General features: G+C 46.7%; 1 protein-coding gene across 4 annotated transcripts in view; it reads right to left on the bottom strand.

Annotated features, from left to right (window-relative positions):
- Positions 1 to 2,456: 2,456 nt before the first annotated feature.
- Positions 2,457 to 18,514, bottom strand: part of ADAMTS13 (ADAM metallopeptidase with thrombospondin type 1 motif 13) — a 177,071-nt gene continuing 161,013 nt past the window's right edge. For 3 of the 4 annotated variants that reach the window (XM_069241792.1, XM_069241795.1, XM_069241793.1), the window contains exons 30-31: positions 13,603 to 13,787; positions 2,719 to 3,049 (exon numbers count right to left, since the gene is read on the bottom strand). In XM_069241792.1, the coding sequence (XP_069097893.1) occupies positions 2,861 to 3,049; positions 13,603 to 13,787 (374 nt within the window). In that variant the 3' untranslated portion in view covers positions 2,719 to 2,860. Of the gene's footprint in view, positions 3,050 to 13,602; positions 13,788 to 18,514 lie in introns of all 4 variants that reach the window. The other variant, XM_069241794.1, reaches the window with a different exon arrangement.

The raw sequence follows: 18,514 nt of genomic DNA on the forward strand, positions 1-18,514 counted from the left end.
TTGCTTATTATTTGTTGGATTGTGTAGCACTCTTCTTTACAGCATCATCGCAGTTGGTAACTGCTGGCATACCATCATTTCCTTTCCCATCCGTGGAGCAGAGACCAAGCACTGACTGATTCAACTCAATCAGTGCTGCCAACTGCTCCAAACAAGATTGAAGTACTATTTTCTTCTTTTTAACTTCTAGTGCCCTGCAAACAAAAGGCTCATGACTCACAAAAACGTGCTTAGCAGAACAAACAAAATTGCAAAGTTGTATTTTCTATAGTTAAAATGTTTAGATTTATTTTGCCAAGTCTTCTTTTCTGACTTTGCACTCATGTTTTGTTTTGTTTTTGCTTGTTGGTGTAGTTCTCTGAAGATAACAATTATCTTGTTCTAAATATTGAAAAGCAACATTGTTTCTTTTTTATGTGTCATTTTCAAAATGATGCTTTAACACATAGTCATGCAGCATGGCACAATGCACCCGACATTAATCTGCCATAATCCGAACTGCCCCACTCCAATACCCCTACTCTAATCCAGAACAATCTGCCCCACTCAAATTTGTCCCACTTGAACTTAAAAACAATCTTCCCCATTCCTATCTGTCCCACTCCAATCCAAAACTAATGCCCTACTTCAATCTGAAACAATCAGCCCCACTCCAGAACAATCTGCCCCACTCCAATCCAAAACAATCAGCCCCACTCCAGTCCAAAACAATTTGCCCCACTCCATTCCAAAACAATCTTCCCACTCCAATCCAAAGAAATCTGCCCCACTCCAATCCGAAACAATCTGCCCTACTCCAATCCAAAACAGTCTACCCCATTCTAATCCAAAACAATCTGCCCCACTCCAATGCATAATAATCTACCCCACTCTAGTCTGCCCCAATCCAAAACAATCTGCCCTAAACAAATCTGCCCCACTCCAATCCAAAACAATCTACCCCACTCCCTTCTGCTCCACTGCTAACCAAACAATCTGCCCCACTACCAATCCAAAACAATCTCACCACTCCAATCCAAAACAGCCTGCCCCACTCCAATCCCAAAAAATCTGCCCCACTTCAATCCCAAAAAATTGGACCCACTTCAACCTAAAACAGACTGCTCCACTCTAATCAAAAACAATCCCACTCTACTCCAATCCACCCAACACTACCCCAATACACCGCAATCCAATGCACACCCCCCCAGTTCAGTCCACCCCACTCCAAACCATTTCACCTTAACTCACTCCACTCCACTCCAATACAGTCCGCCTGAATCCACCCTGCTCCTGTCCAGTGCATTCCACTCCAAACCACCTTAATCCAACCGACACAACCCACACAAATTGAATACACCAAACACCAATCGAATACACTCCACTTAATCCAATTCATCCCACTAAATCCAACCCAATCCACTCCATTCTAAACCACCCCATTCCAAACCATCCACTGCAATCCAATCCAACCCACTACAGTCCAGTCCACTCCAACCCACTCCAATACCCTACTCAAATCCAGTCCACTCAAATACAATTCACTCCACACTGCTACAAAAAATCCATTCTACTCCAATCCACCCATCACACTCCAAACCACCCAACCCAACCCACTCCAATTCACCTCATCCAGTCTATCCCAGTCAATCCAGTCCACACTACCCAATCCAATCCACCCCACTCCATTCCATCTCACCCCATTCCACCCAACCCCACCCCAGTCCAACCAATCCAGCCCAATGCAGTCCACCCCACTCCAGTCCAATCCATCCCACTCCAGTCCAGTTCACCTCACTCCAATCCACCCCACCTCAGTGCAATCCACTCACCTCAGTGCAATGCACCCACCCCACAACAATCCAACCCACCCCAGTCCGTCCACCGCACCACCATTCTCCCCACTCCATTCCACCCCAATCCAAACCTCCAGCTCCAACCCACTCCCAATTCAATCCAGTCAACCCCACTTCAATCCACCCTACTCCACTCTAGTCCAATCTACTTCACTATCCCCACTTCAAATCACTGCATTCTAAACCACCCCAATCCAATCCACTGCATCCCAATCCACCCCACTCCATTCAGTCCACCCTCTCTACTCTAATTCACCCTACTACATCAATCCACCACAACCCACCCCACCCCACCCTCTACCACTCTACAACACTCTTTGCCACTGAACTATTAATATCTACTCCCCTCTGCTCAACTCTACGTCACTCTACTCTCCCTGTACAACACAACACTCCCACACAATGACGCTCCACGCCACTAACGTTTAGCCATGCTGAATAGCAGCCACACAGATGTACATCTAGGCAAAAATACATTGCCAAAGCCATTAGCTCTTGTATAGGTGAGACCTATTGGCTTTGCGGTGCTTATTTATTTATGTGATAGTGTCCGCAGGTAGGTTTCTGGGTGGTGGTTTTATGTTTTTCTATAAACATTTCGAAGCATTTTACAACTTCAAATACCATTTGTTGCAATATTTTATTTTTTGCATACAAATCCATGGCCAAGCAAACAAATGCTTATGGCATCACAGACACCCTAGGAGGGAACAGGAAAGTATATTACTTAACTATTTTGCAATATGAAGGTCACATTAATGTCTTTTTGGCTCAGGTTTGATGCTGCGTACAAGAGAAGGGCCTTTTCCTGCAGCACTGCTGTTATAGACTGAAATCAAATGAATAGGTTTGGAGAACCAAACTTACACAGCGTCTCCTTTTGGCATGTCTAAAGCCTTGGTCAGATCAGAAACATGCTGCTTCCATTCTCAGTCCAGGTAGGAAGTTTCTTAGCTTCAAAAACTCTACAAACCTTCAGCTTCATAGCGGGTGCGAGATGTATCAGTCCAAACTAGTTTGGAGGGTCATCCATGCTGCGTGTTCCTCTTCTTCAGCGTCCTGGGTTCCAGTGTCCAGTATTGGGCTCTGAAGCTGACGCGGTCCTGCGAGAAGTCCCCCTGGAACTCAATGTCAGCGCGACTTCCCATGGACTCCCAGTAGAACAAGTGGTTTCCTTGGAAGGTCACTGTTTTCAGGGTCTTTATGTCACGTATCTGTGGAAACAGACAGTCCATGTTATATGTGGCCTAGTGGTCAAACCAGTTAACTCAGGGTCAAATACCATTATCAAAGGCTGTAGCAAAAACCATACAAACACATCTCTTGCATTTAGGAGAAAAGAAAACCACAAGTTCAGGGGAGAGAAGAACCAATGGTTTATTCAAGACACTATTCCCACACTTGGAGTTAGGCTCCAGAAGATCTCTTGTTGGCTGCGGAAAGCGAAGATCAGCTCTAGGCTATTCCACCATACTACCCACAGGAGTACAAGTGAGTGTGGTCGGAGAGTGGACCACAGGTCTGTGTTCGGCTTTGGCATCACACTCTTCAAGGGGGCAACATTTGGTGTGCCTAGAGAGAGGGACACATTCATGCCTGAGTAACAGAGGCAATCTGTGTTATGCCTAGGAAGAACCCAGCCTGAATGCCTGTACTTGCAGGTGACTGACTGGTTGTGTGCCCAGGGGCGTAGCTTGGTCAGTAAGATTGGGGAATGGGTGAGCTTTAGATTTTCTGACAATCAGGCTGGGATATAATGTTTAAATACATTATAGGAGAAGAAGGGTGCATAAGAAGGGCCTAGGGGCAGTGGAAGGCGGAGAGGAATGTGGATTGGTAGGAGTACTAAGAAAAAAAAGAAAATATTATGTAAGATAACTAATATTTGTGAGGACTTGCAAAACAGAGAGGGAGAGAATGTGTGTGCGTTTTTTGGTCTATGAATGCAAACATTTCTGTTGAAATCCAACAGATATCTCACCATGCCCGACTGAAAGCTCCTGTACCCAACTATTTGTCAGAAAATACATTTATAAATTTATGGATGAGGAGGGGGGCTGTAACACCCCAAACACCTCCATAAAGCTACACACCTGGGTGTGTCTGTGAAGGAGTAGCTGGGCCTGCCTAAGGAAAGAACAGTTTGGTTGAGTAGTCACCACGCGGAGGGTGGTGGACAGTCCCACAGCACTGGAGAGCTGTAGCCTGTCAGGGTCTCTCCCAGGAGACAGAACAGGACCCCTGGGGACCCAAGCACAGCAGGATAGCTCAAGCTGCTGGGGGCAGATTCCCCCTGGACCTCTTTGTTCTGTAGTAGTGCCTTCTTTTGAGGACAAGGCTAAACAACCCATTGGACCCTGGACTTGTTTCTAGCAAGAGGGCAAGGGCCTCATTTACAGGTCTATGTGGCTGCCATCCAGTGGCTGTGGCACTGCATGTACAGGTCCAGCTGCAAGCGGCACTGTCCCTAGAGCCGGCTACTGAGTCAATGTCCACTTCGTCCCCAAAGCACGCTTCGAGGGTAGGTCTGCAGTGCTGTGGCTGGAAGAGTCTGTCTTCGGGGAAAGAGCTTTGACTTGTTAGGAGTTATCGGCCTGCATTCATGGGTCATTGATGAACATTTCCTCTCAAGGACAGCAATGGTGCGCACTGCCAACAGGAAATCGGGGGTCATGGAGTAGAGCATCGCTCTTCCACGGAGCGGCATGGGCCTGCACACAGGTAAGGTCACAGGAAGTTTATCCCTTACACTCTCTTACCAGGCACGGTTTGCTTCATTTGTTTGTCTATGTTCTCACAGCAGGGGATGGGTGAAGCCCCTAAAGCTCGCAGACAGTGTGCATGTGACCCATTTCCAGTGTGAAACAGAAGGAACACTGATCAAAAACCTCATTTCTGGGTGAGTGTCATAAGGGCTGGACTGAGTGTGGTGACGTCTGATAGATCTCTCTGCGAATGACATACATGTTCGTATGACATGGCTGTATGATAACCGTGGTAATGTTTAGGTAAATGTACTTATTTACGAGTAGTAAGCAAGACAGCCATTGCTGGATACCATCCTTTCAGGGACCCCACTGCACGTACCCAACAGTGAGTGAGTGTTAAATACTGAAGGTCTCCATACTTCCAGGCTACGTAAGCCATGTAGCGCCTTTATGGCTATACTGTGGCCTGCCGGGATAAGGGGCTGTAACAATGCTTGTCCCAGTAGCATGTAATATACAACACGCGTCGCCCAGCCATTACCATGGAGTCTTCCATCCAACCCTTGCTGCAAGTGTTTCCAGACAGGACCACTCCTACTCTGGATCCTGCCTGTTCACATGTCCCTGCCACTTCCTCTCCACTGCCCATGACTGAGTCAGTAATGATCATGCAGCCTCGCTTTGTCTTTAGATTGTGCTTGCTCCTCTTGTACTCTAATGATCATTAACATTTTGATTCATCTCTTTGGAGTCCACTGTCTTATTGTATCATATGTTAAGAGTGTTTGTAAAGTCAGTGCCTCCCAACAAAGTGACTCTTGGTGCTAAAAGATATTGCCATTGTTGTTTTCTTGGCCACTAAACCCCCTCAGGTGGTCCTTCCTGATAGCAGTGAGGCCACCCCCCCCCCTCTGGTTTACAGTGTTTGTTCAACAAAGCCCACCCCCAAAAGTTGTATAATAAAGTCACAGGACTTTAAATCCCAACAGCACCAGATTCATCTTACCTTAATCAAGAAGGGCAAAGAAAAGTTTGAGATCCTCCTTTTGATAGAAAAGGCCCCCTTCACCCTGCACTAAGAAAGTTCTGACTCAGTACAAAACGGGACCAGTAACTGTTCATTGTCTCTCTTATAATCTGACCCAAAGCCTACCGCAGTCCACCATCTTCTTTCTCTACACTGCTACAAATTCAAAAATGTGACCCTGGAAGTGAGCAACAATTCTCCAAATGCAGAGAAGAAAGTTGAACAAACAGTATTTGAAAGAATGCTTCGCCTTCTCTATTGAAAACTCCAACAATAAAAATAAAAATTAGGGGAGCGTGGCCAAGATGGTGGTTGAGTATGTCACTCAATTTGTCCTCTGCCCCGGCCCTTGGCATGCTAAAATAAAGCAAATCTTTGGAGACATCCTGGTATAAACCATTGAAATTGGGCCTCCGGGTCTAACACGGAATGCTGACGATATTGTGGTCAGTTGCGCCCTAGAAGGCCCGCAGATGCAGAGCCGAAAGAAGACGACAGACACCGGGCAGACGCAAACGTGAGAGGACCAGGCTGAGAGCAGAGACCAGGGGCAGGATTTTAACTCCCCATGACATCAACTGAATGCCCTAAATCGATGGCCAGGTTGGGAGCAGCGGCAATGGTTGTCAGCTCAGGCCGGCGGGCTGGGAGAGATCGAACAGTCCAAACCAAGGGAAAGTGCCTGGCCGCGGCTGAGAGGCCGTACCTGGCTTGCCCAGGAAGCAGCACTTGGCGAACAGAGGAGGCTTCGTTGGTGGTGCCAAAATGGCCCCAAGAGATTATCCGGGAGGACCTGCAGCATGCAAGGAGATGAATAGGTATTAGAGGCTTAAAGAGGTGAGGGCCCTAAAGGAAGGAAGACTGCCCTCAGATTCCACCTAGTGGTGATGTCAAAGGCAGAGATCTGTAGGTTGGAAGCCCACCACATCAGCATTCAGAAATGTACATACATTGCACAGGCTCAGCGGCCCACAATCCTAGGAGACACACAGGAGGTCACTGTGAGTCCCATCAGGTGCTTTCATGGCTGGGACACTTCCCATTCAGCAGAGAAAAAAACAGACCTCTATCCCATCAATCATGGAGGCGGAAGGCAGTATACCCTGTTACAGAAACAAAGCTCACAGAAAAGTAAAAAACACATCAGCAAAGACTCCCAAATCTAAGATTGTTGCTAAAGAGTCTGAATATGACAGCTCTAAGACAAAGCAGCTCTTAGGGTGCCGTCTATCGTCTCTGCTATTTGCACTCGATCTGGGACAGGGGACAGAGGAAGCTTTAAAAGAGAAAAACTAGGAAGGGTTGTGTTTAAGATCTCAATGTTTGCAGAGAATGAGCTCCTAACACTGGGTAATCCACTTCACCTCTTTTAATCACACAGATAAAAAACGAATTAGAGATCTACCAGAGGGTAGTGGGCTTCAAAGGTTAACATGAACAAAATAAAAGGACTCTTGGCCACATTAGATGAGAGTACCGCCATTGAACTAAGCTGATCCACACCATTCCGTTGGTCTTTAACGCACATTAGATAGCTGAATGTGGAGCTCACACCACATACACTGTGCAGCTCAACTACCACATGCTATACAGAATGATTAAAACCCAATTGTTGACCTGGGCTGGGGAGGCGAAATATAACATCTCCCTGTAGGATGCATAACATGCACAACAGTTCTGCCCAAGAGGTTGTACATTTTTCAGGCACTACCACAAAGTGTGTCAAAGAGTGACCAAACAAAACTTAAGAGGTATTTTACAAAAATCTTAATCACTTGTAGTGTCATTGTTAAAACCATTAAACAGGACAGACTTAAAAGAAAAAAATGCATCCTGACCACAGAGCAAATGGTTCATCATTTTCAAAGCAAATTGACAACCATTTCCTGGTGGTTGCCAACACTTCCTGGGGTCTTGACACCTTGCAACCAGATCATTTCCAGGATCCGATTAAACATGAACACCTTAAAGGTACATGGATTCCCACTGCCTTACAGACTCTCAAATAGGTAGGCATTCACATTCATAGGCAACCAGATAAAGTTTGCAAGGGAAACTTTGGTAAAACGTTGGCTTCTCTCCACTGTTACGTGTTTTTTCTGACATAAAGACTCCTACGATCCTCATTGTGAGGCAGAACATTGTCCGAAATGATGACTCTGCCACTCCTTTTGTATAAATTAGCTAACATTCCCCTGATACCACGTCAACTGGTGTTCCGCAAGTTAAATAGTTGGCTCACTGAGTTGATCTAGGCAACGGGTAGGTGCTGCGCAGCTTTGGACTAATATTTTTCCTCCAAATGCCGAAGGCCATGGAGCACCAGTCTATAAGAGCGCTGCATATGTTACTGATGTGGACCCCGAAGCATAATTGGGTCACAACCATATATATTATACTGAGGCAAAAGTGGTAACTCTGACAGCCCTTGAGACACAATGGAGCCAGGATCTCCAGATTGGCCTTTAAGACAGTGACTGGTCCACAGTCTTAAGCTGCATTCATAAAGTTTCTGGAAATGCCCACCTGAAACTGTCGCAATTTAATGACATTTATAAGACCTACCTGACATAGCCTAGCCTAAATCGGTTATTTAACATCGCCCCCCCATAGATGACACAGAATAGTCAGATTTCTTTCACATGGCCTGGCAATGTGCTACACTCCAGCCTTTTTGGAGAGAGGTGTGTGACCTACTTACACTTGTGGCTGGTGGGCGACATTGCACTACTCTGAGAACATGCCCCGTCCTAAGACGGACAAAGCTAGTAGCAAGTTAATACATTTAGCACTCGCGCCTGCGAAACGTGCAATAGCAATGAACTGGAAAGCTGCTTACCCCAACCCCCGCCTATGCATGCTTGGTGGACGCAGGCGGAAGATGATGTGAGTAGAAGCTTATGGTCAATGACGCAACAGCACACACACAGTTCAGATGGGAACACAATACAACTTTGCTCTGGATCCAGATTTGTACTTGCAAATGCCGTGGACCATGGGCATAAATATATACTTACCTCGGGCTGCTGCATGCACACCTCCAACATCGCAGCGCATCACCAGACCCACTCGCAGCCTAAATGGCTTCAATTTAGCTGGTCATTCACACTGCGTATCCTCTCCCCATACAAGTTACTGTGAGCATGTTCCCCGATGTGTTGCCCTCTTTTATGCCACAGAACGCTCGCTGAGATTCAAGTGTTATTACTCCAGCCGATGCCTCTATTCTCAAGATATACTGTGTATCACTGTACAACAATGCATTGTTTGTGATATTTGGACTTATGTAACTTTCAATAAAGTGCAATTCAGAAAAAGAAAAGAACTTCATAGGCACACTTGAGAAAACATTGTGATCGTAAGCAGGGTGCTCTATCCTCAGTCTGGATACCAAACAGCATGCAGAGGGAGCTTCTGATGTGGTTCAAGGATTCCAGGCTGTCCATAAGAGTCATGTTCTTCCTACCAAACTAGAGTGGTCTTCAAAGCCAGACAAAGTCAGAGTGTGACTGAGTCAACGCTATCACTGTTGTTCAATGGGTTCCATGAACAAAATCAGTGTTTTTGAACTGAAAGTCACTTTCTCTGACCAGAAGTTATTTTTCCCCATGATGCAGTTGAGAAGCCAGCTGAGCTGTACAGACTGCTGCAATGCTCAGTATAAAACAACAGTGCATTATTATTAAAAACTGTGACTTGCAACAACAAAAATTATTTTTTGGGTGCACAGTTTTCTTGTCTTCAATTCTTCTGATGGGTGGCTGAGTTGATCACACTCAAGTCCTTCCGTCCATTAACACATGCTCCTCTTTTTAAGGTTTTTGGCTCCATTGATTAATTCGCTCCTCTTTAGAACCCCCTAAACTTTCTTGTGCTAAAGCCTTTGTCCAGCACCAACAGTCAGAAAATTGTTCCTGCACCACTGCCATTTCAGAGAACAAAAGTGGGAAAGTGACAACTTTTATGGTTCTGGTTCGGGCTAGCTCAGTATATGGAGAGTTGACCGATTCAATGATATACCACGCATGAAGGAACCACTAAATAAGAGTACAGGAGTTAATACAGCAAGTGCCACTTTCATCAAATAGGACAAAGCTGAGATCCACTGTCTGTTTATGCGACCAACAGTCTTACTTTCCTCAGAGTTTGTTCATGGTATGTGTCCCAAACACACTATGCTTTCAGTCCATGTGCCCATATGCTGTTGTACTCAAGCCCATCAAAATTAATTTTCATTAATGTTAGACTTTTCATCCTTGGAGTGGTCTCCCTGAACTTTTTGCCTCTGTTTCCCAGGTTGATGTGTGCTGGACTCTGTTTTTGCTGTTTTTGTTACTCTGGGCACTTTACCACTGCTGACCAGTGCTAAAGTGCAAGTGCTCCTATACACAATGTGTATCTAATTGGTTCTCCATGATTGGCATATTTGATTTACTGGTAAGTCCCTAGCACAGTGCACTAGAGGTGCCCAGGGCCTGTAAATCAAATGCTACTAGTGGGCCTGCAGCACTGGTTGTGCCACCACCCACCAGAGTAGCTCTGTAAACATGGCTCAGACCTGCCATTGCAGTGTCTGTGTGTGTGTAGTTTTAAACTGTCAATTCTACTTGCCAAGTGTACCCACTTGCCAGGCCTAATCCTTCCCTTTTCTTACATGTAAGGCACCCCATGGGCAGGGTGCAGTGTATGTTTAAGGTATGACATATACTAATGTGTTTTATATGTCCTAACAGTGAAATACTGCTAAATTTGGTTTTCACTGTTGCAAGGCCTATCCCTCTCATAGGTTAACTTGGGGGCTATCTTTAAATATGATTAAAGTGTAGATTCCCTTTGGGAGCGGATAGACATGTGGAGGTTGGTGTCTCTGAGCTCACAATTTAAAAATACATATTTTAGTAAAGTTGATGTTAAGATTGTGTGATTGAAAATGTCACTTTTAGAAAGTGAGCATTTTCTTGCTTAAACTATTCTGTGACTCTCTCTGTTTGTGGATTCCCTGTCTGGATCAGTGTGACAGTTGGGCTGTTTGCACCTCTCTCTAGACAGTGACACAAAGGGAGCTGGGGTGTAGCCTGCATATCCTGATGAGCCATCTGTGCTTAGGAGGGGGGGGAGGAGTGGTCACTCACACCTGAAAGGGCTGTGCCTGCCCTCACACAATGAAGTCTCCAACCCCCTGGTGTGTGTCTGGGGCCTTGCCTGGGAAAGGCAGAATTTCACAAACAAGAGAGACTTTCCTTTGAAGTAAGCCTACTTCAAAGGGCAAAATGGGTATAAGAAGGGCACCCAAAACCACAGACTTTAGATCACTTCTGCAAACCAAGAGGAACCTCTACCTGGAGAAGAGCTGAAGAGCTCAGGAAGAAGAGCTGCCCTGCCTGTGACTGTGCTTTGTGGAGCTATCCTGCAGTTGCTGCTCCTGCCTGTTCAAGAGGACAAAGACTGGACTTTGTCTGCCTTCCTTCTTGTTAGAAACTCTCCAAGGGCTTGAAACTGAAGTTGCCTGCTGTTGTTGAAGTCTCAGGGACAGCAAAGACTTCTCTCTGCCAGCACCTGGAGCCTCTGCTGAGACTCCTGCCCTGCCAAGTGGTGCCCCATCCAGTTCCTGGGGCCTTGAAAGGAGAAGCTGACAGGCAAAGTTTAAGAAATCCACGCAAAGACCGCCATGCGGGGAAAATATCAACGCAACCTCAGGAAAAACAACGTGCCGCCGGCTTTGCAGCTGAAATCGACACTCTGCCTGCATTACGGGTGGGAGATCACGCACGCAGCTGGGGAAATGACACGCAGCATCGCTGATGGAGGCTGGTGAGATCGCAACCCACATTGCACGGTTTTGGACCACGGTGCAGCAGGATTTCTGAAGCAAACATTGTTGGGTGTGTAAACACAATGCAAAGCCTGCCCGGACCCGAGAGTGCTTGTCCAGAGCGACACATCGCTGTCCTGCGGAGAGAAGTAACGACGCACGCCGACCCGACCAATGGAGAAATGACTCACGGTCGCTTGTGAGTGATATCGATGCATCGCAGGCTTCTTTCGGAGCACACTCCCCTGTGCGGGGTTATTTTTGATTCAACCCAGGTACATTCTCAAGTTAACAGCGCTAGAGTTGTGTTTAAAAGAACATGAAGATTCTTTTTGCTTTTTAATTAATGACTTGTGTATGTTAGATTTTTGTTGTTTTGGTCTTGTTTTGTTTAGATAAATATTCTCTATTGTTCTAAACCTGTATTGTGTCATTTTGTAGTGTTTTCATTAAGTTACTGTGTGTGTTGGTACAAATATTTACACCTAGCACTCTGAAGTTAAGCCTGCCTGCTCATGCCAAACTACCAAGGGGGTGAGTGGGGTTTAGCTGAGGGTGATTCTCTTTTACCCTGACTAGAGTGAGGGTCCTGGCTTGGACAGGGGATAACCTGACTGCCAACCAGAGACCCCATTTCTAACAATTCATTTTTCACAAGGTCTCCCCGTGTGTGTCTCAAGCTCAGCAGAGCGTGTCCATGTGCTACAAGATCCTCACACTGTGCCAGAAACACACACATTGGGGCTCATTATGAGTTTGACGGACGGTTTATACCGTCCTCCGTACTTCCAACGCGGAGGTTGCCGCCATATAGGCTACCTTCCCGTCGGCCCCATTAAGAGTTTCCAGCTAGGTCAGTGGACGGAAACCTGAGTTTCCGCCCGCTGGACCAGAGGGAAACACCCTACAGCATTGTCTCCGGCTTGTAATCAAGCCGGCAGCAATGCTGTAGAGCGCAGGGTGCACCAGCACCATCGCAATGTCACTGTCTGCAAAGCGGACAGTGAACACTGAGATGGTGCTGGCCAGGGTGGCCCCTGCACTGCCCATGCCAAGTCCCCTCCTGGGGCCCCCTGCACCCATTCTCTGCCAGCATTTTCATGGAGGTGGTACTGCCATGAAACCGCTGGCAGAGAAAGGGGTCGTAATCCCCAGGGCAGCGCTACCCTGGCGGATTAGGACCGCTTCCACATCCAGACCGCTGAGATCTCTGATCCTGGCAGAACTGGCCGTTCCCTAGCAAGGGCTGTGATGAGGCACTCAAACCGCGCATTGGCGATGGTCCGACCGGCATCCGCGAGTCTGGCAGTCTATTGACCACCAGACTCTTAATGAGGCCCATTGTATCTACAGCAGTGATAACTGTTTCCTCCCTTTACTGCTCCTGCTCTGCTGTGCTTCTGAACTGCCTTCTGCTATGTCCTGCAGCCGAATACCCACTCTTTTTCACTATTAACTCTGGAATGTTGTTATTAATATGCTTTGTAACAGTTAGTGCGTAATTACCACCGGTTACCAGCACGCTACAGAAATATGTGAACCAGATAAATGTGCCTGCGTGCACCTAGCTTCTCAAACCATGGCCATTTGCCCAAGGATCCTCACACTGTGCTCATGTGCCCAAAGCGTCTCTCATTGTACCACTGTGCCCAAAGCTCCTCAAATTGTGCCCAAAGCTCCACACAATGTGTTCATGAGAATAACCCAGGGCATATGCTGAAAGCTCCTCAAACTGTGTTCATGTGCTCGACACTCATCACAATGTGGCCCTTTCCCCAGAACTACTCATACACTGCACCAAAGTGCCCCAACCCTACTACGATTGGTAAAAAAATGTCTTGGTGGGATTGCAGCAACTACACACTTTCTCATCCACTGCCTTAAATGCATCTGTCCAGTAGAAACCATAGCCATTCAGGACAAAAAATGGGAGCATGCCTGCCTGCAGGTCAAAGTGCAAGAATAGTGTACTTTCCTCTTAAGTGCAGAGACACCAGAGGTTTATGAACAAACAACTTAAAAAGTAGGACCAGAAGAATAGGTTGCAATTGTTCACTTGCAGCAGAGCTTTGTTGAGCCCACCTCTTGGGTAAGGCTGAAATCTACCTCAAATAGCCGACTTCTGCATAAAATCAAGCAGAGCCTGCTTGCTGAGAGGAGAGGCAGCAGATTATTCCTGGGCTCACCAGTAGGCCTGTCCCAAATGCTAGTTGGTCTTACCAGAATGTTGTTGGCTTGAGTCTGGTTTGCTTCGCTTTGGAGGTCCATGTAGAGGGCATGAATGGCTATGCGGTACTTTGGCGCCACGTCAATGAAGATCCGGCAAGCCTGGGATTTCTCTGCCTTATGAGTCTGTACAGGGTTTACAAGGTCACCACGGGGCCCAAAAAGCTGCACGTCACAGTCTGCAAGTGTGTTGGAAAATGTGGAAAGTGAGTGCTACACAAAACTAATAAAACATTAAATAAGATACACGATCTTTGTCCAAGTCCAAATTTTTACCTTGCCCACGTTTACTGACCCATATCTGTGCTATACTGTACTTTACCTCTTTTACCTTGTCCTACCTTTATATTCACCACATCACGAACACTAACTTTACTCTAATGTTAGCCATTTTTCTAACCTTAATTTAATATCACTTATTTTGTTTTGTAAATATAGTTAATATCAACTCTTACACTAAACTTCAATGTAAGTATTTTTCATTTTAAAGCAACTAAAATATTCAGATACATTATTCTAACAATAACCTTAAACTCAAATAAAATTAAATTATTTTGTATTATACTATACTGATACAAACCCTAACCTTTTTGTTATAAAGAACATTAAATGAAACAATAGCAAGTTCATTAGTTAAAATAGATTTTAAAAATAGTTTAATTTTAAGTAGTTGTCATTGAAGTCAGTTAAATCCTACCTAGCCCTAAATTAATATTAATTTATCCTCACCCTAATCCAAATACATGAATTGAATACAAATAGGGCCTGACTTAGAGTTTGGCGGATGGATAACTCAACCACATCTCGTTCACCTTCTTGCAAGTGCGTTATATACTGTAACACTTGTGAAAATGCAGACAGGATATCCATTATGTTTATTACAGAGTATCTGTCTACTAGTGTACTGTACTTCAATCTACTGTATCCAATCAGGAGGGATAGATAAAATAATGTCATATAGGGCTACCATGAAATTATGTGTCTCCCACGGAATTTGAGTGTCACACCGGCTAAGCTTCTAAGAAAATCAGCGAGACATGATCCCCTTACTCCACAGCAGTTTAAATACATTTTATTTCAAAGGTTTTTATTTGTAAGTGTACTATGCAAGAACACTCCTCCTCCTCCATGACATGCCTGCCTGTTAGTTGTGCAGTTATTTATTTTTGCAGTTTTTATAGCACAATCTTAGCCCAAGGGTATTAGCACACTTGCACATTTTATTTAGGTACAGGGTGGTTAAGTGATTTGCCAAGAACCAGGATGTTGAACTTGGTTCCTCAGTTCCAAAGTCAGCATCTCTAACTGTTAGGCCACATCTCCTCTGCATTAGAAGTCATTGGAAGTACAATACTTCTTAGGGCAACATTGAACACTAAGGGGGTCATTCTGACCCGGGCGGGCGGCGGACGCCGCCCGCCTGGCGGGAACCGCCCAATGGCCGCTCTGCGGTCAGAAGACCGCGGAAGCCATTCTGACTTTCCCGCTGGCCCGGCGGGCGCCCGCCGGCCCAGCGGGAAAGGCCCTGCAACACAGAAGTCGGCTCCGAATGGAGCCGGCGGTGTTGCAGGGGTGCGACGGGTGCAGTTGCACCCGTCGCGATTTTCACTGTCTGCTATGCAGACAGTGAAAATCATGCTGGGGCCCTGTTAGGGGGCCCCTGCACTGCCCATGCCAGTGGCATGGGCAGTGCAGGGTCCCCCAGGGGCCCCACGACACCCGTTCCCGCCATCCTGTTTCTGGCGGTGAAAACCGCCAGAAACAAGCTGGCGGGAAGGGGGTCGGAATCCCCATGGCGGCGCTGCTTGCAGCGCCGCCATGGAGGATTCTCCCAGCCGGGGCTAATCCGGCGGGAAACCGCCGGACCCGGCTGGGCGACCGCGGCTTCACAGACGCGGTCGGAATTCCACATGAAGCACCGCCAGCCTGTTGGCGGTGCTTCCGTGGACAGCCACCCTGGCGGTCTATGACCGCCAGGGTTAGAATGAGGCCCTAAGGCCCTAATTATGAGTCTGGCGGTCCTGGGACCACCAGGCTCGCAGTGGCGGTCAGATCACCACATTATGACCATGGCGGTTCGGCCATGGTCGGACCACCAGCACCGCCACTTTCCATCCGTCTGGCGGTGCTGATAGTCCCAATACGCCAGGGCAGCGCTGCATGCATCGCTGCCCTGGGGATTACAACTCCTCTCTCCGTCGGCATATACATGCACTTGGCATGGGCAGTTTCAGGGCTCCCTCTGGCCAGACCCATTGCGCAAATCAATGTCTGGTCTGCAGACAGTGATTTGCGTGACAGGTGCTAGAGCACCCGACGCACACAACAGCATTGCCGCTGGCCACTTTATGAGCCGGCGTCAATGGTGTTGTGGGTTTCTCGCTGGACCAGCGGGTGGAAACTGTGCTTCTGCCTGCTGGACCAGTGGGAAATTCATAATAGGGCCAGCGAAAAGGAGACCGCACTGACAGCCTCCTGAACGCCAGAGTTTGCGGGCGGCCTTTTCCGCCCGCCATACTCGTAATGAAGCCCTAAGATTGAATTTGATAAAGGTGTGGTCTGATTTGCCTTCCTGGACCTTGCTCTCCAGTGTGGTTCAGTGGGTCTGGTACTGCTTGCTAGTGGCCGCTTTGTCAGTGTGTCTCCTGAGGAATGCTAGAGAGGGGTCTAAGATTGATCAGAATCAGGGTTCTTAGAGCAAAGATAACAAATACAGGGTTCTAGTAAGTTCATAGAGGCAGGGCTGTTTGAAGGTAACAAACATATATTTGAGAGTGTTACAGAATGAGGGGCCTAGAAGGCTTATAAATGTAAGGTTCTAAGATTGCAACCAAAGCAAGATCATAAGAAAAATGTAGGGTTCTGTGCATCTATTACAAATACCTAATTTGCTGGGTTCTAAGATGGTAGTAAAAGAACAGTTTTATCAGGGTGATTGAAGATTTGTTCTAAGAGGAAAATGGTAGCAGAGGTGTCACACCTAATATATCCTGCCATCGAAGAGGGCACAAAAGCATGTTGTGGGGTTTTGGGAACTGGACTGATAAAGAAGGCGAAAGAGGCCTCAGGGGTGATGAGAGCTGTGGCTGAGCCCGCACAAAGTCAAGTAACCAACTGTCTAATAACATATTTCTGTAAGAAATCCAGAGCTTACCCTTGGTGGCTTGGGCCAATCATCAGGGATCTCTCAGAGAAAGTGCATGTAGGAGTTACACACCAAAACATTATTTAATCAACACAGTACAGGATCAGAACTGACATATGATCACAAACAGCAAAGCTTTAAGGAAAGGCAGCCATACTCTCTGTACCAGGATCAGGCCAGCCCCTCCTTTTTCATCTAAAGCAATTTTGGATGTCTGAACGACAGTACAACAGTGTTATTAAAAAATGAACATCAGGGGCACCACAGCCTTTTTTTAGCCTTTCAGAGATAGGTTTTAAAAGCAGTTAGGTTTAAAAAATGTGTTTTCTGTCCAAAACAGTGTTACTTCCATGTAGCAAATGTCTTGGTTGCAAACACCACCAGTGAACACAAGTTTCCAAACGTGTAGAACCCATAGCAAACATTATGCACTTCAGTCCTGATGCTCCAAATGTATCTACCTATGTTTTGCAACACGCCCACCCTTTTCTGGCAGAAGCCAGCTCAGAAAGCCCCATTGCTAGATTTTCCTGCATGATGGAAGGGAGTCTCAGGCCAAGCCACTTGCTTGGGCTCACACGCCCCATCTCTTGGTCAGCCTATTCTAATGAGGTGCAGCCTTCTGCACATTAAAAAGAAACACCCTCATAGTGGGTGCCTATCTTTTGTCTCCCCACTTGGACAGATCTGTATGGCCCCCATTATGAGTTTGGCGGTCCGAGGACTTGGACCACCGCACTCCTGTCGGTCTGACTGCCAGATTACAACCCTGGTGGTCAGACCAGTAGGGTCTCCTGCCAATGCCAGGATCATGGATTCTAGCGGGGTGGCAACCGTCAGAGTCATGGTCAACCACGGCAGCGCTGAGTTCAGCGATGCCATGCTTAGCACGAGTCTTTCCAGGGCGGGGTCCCTGCCATGAAAAGGCCTTCGGAAAGCCAGTGCAGGGGCTCCCCTGCCAGCACCCTCGGAATGTGCACTGTCTTCTGTGCAGACAGTGCGCATTCCGAGGTTGCTCGTGTGCCATGGCATTGGCCAGGGCTCCCTTAAGGGAACCGAAGGCAATGCTGTGCCACTGTTTCCGCTGTCTGACCATCAGAAACGTCGTAATAGGAAGTTTCCGCCGGTCAGCCCGGTTGAAACATTTTAATATGACTGGGGGGAGACAGCAGGTATGATGGCAGCTTCCTTCCTGTGGCTTGGAGGACGGATCATTCAGACCACCAAAGTCGTAATGAGGCCCTACGTCTCTGGGAACTCTGTCTTGAAATGTCCTTCCGTGGCCTATTTTTCCTTTGAGTTGTGCGTAGTAATAGCAAAGGTCATGCACACTTGTTTGGTACAGCTTTCCAAAGATCCCTTCTTCTTTTTCGCAACTACTTGCTATGTACAGGTTGGTGTATCCTGGCAGTGTCAGAAAAGATTTACTTGATTTGCTGATAGTGTGCCCACAACAGGTGCCAAAGAGTCAAAATGTCATTGTCTTCAGGCAAGCCAAGCATTTCACACTTGCTCCCAGTGACCTGGGCTTGAGATAAACCTAATTAACTCAAGTTCACCAAAGTCAACATTTAACATTTTTAGATCCCATCCTTATGACACATCAAAAATGTTCATCACTCCAAAAGATTTTCAGCAATCCGTAAAATGACACAAGAATGGAATCTCTAGGTGGTCCCTAGCCCAAGATACAAAAATTAGCTTTTACAACACCGGAAGGCTATGGCAAATGTACAACTGTCACATGTGCATGCAATTAAA

This window comes from Pleurodeles waltl, chromosome 6 (genome assembly GCF_031143425.1).
Source record: "Pleurodeles waltl isolate 20211129_DDA chromosome 6, aPleWal1.hap1.20221129, whole genome shotgun sequence".
NCBI classification, from domain to species: domain Eukaryota; kingdom Metazoa; phylum Chordata; class Amphibia; order Caudata; family Salamandridae; genus Pleurodeles; species Pleurodeles waltl.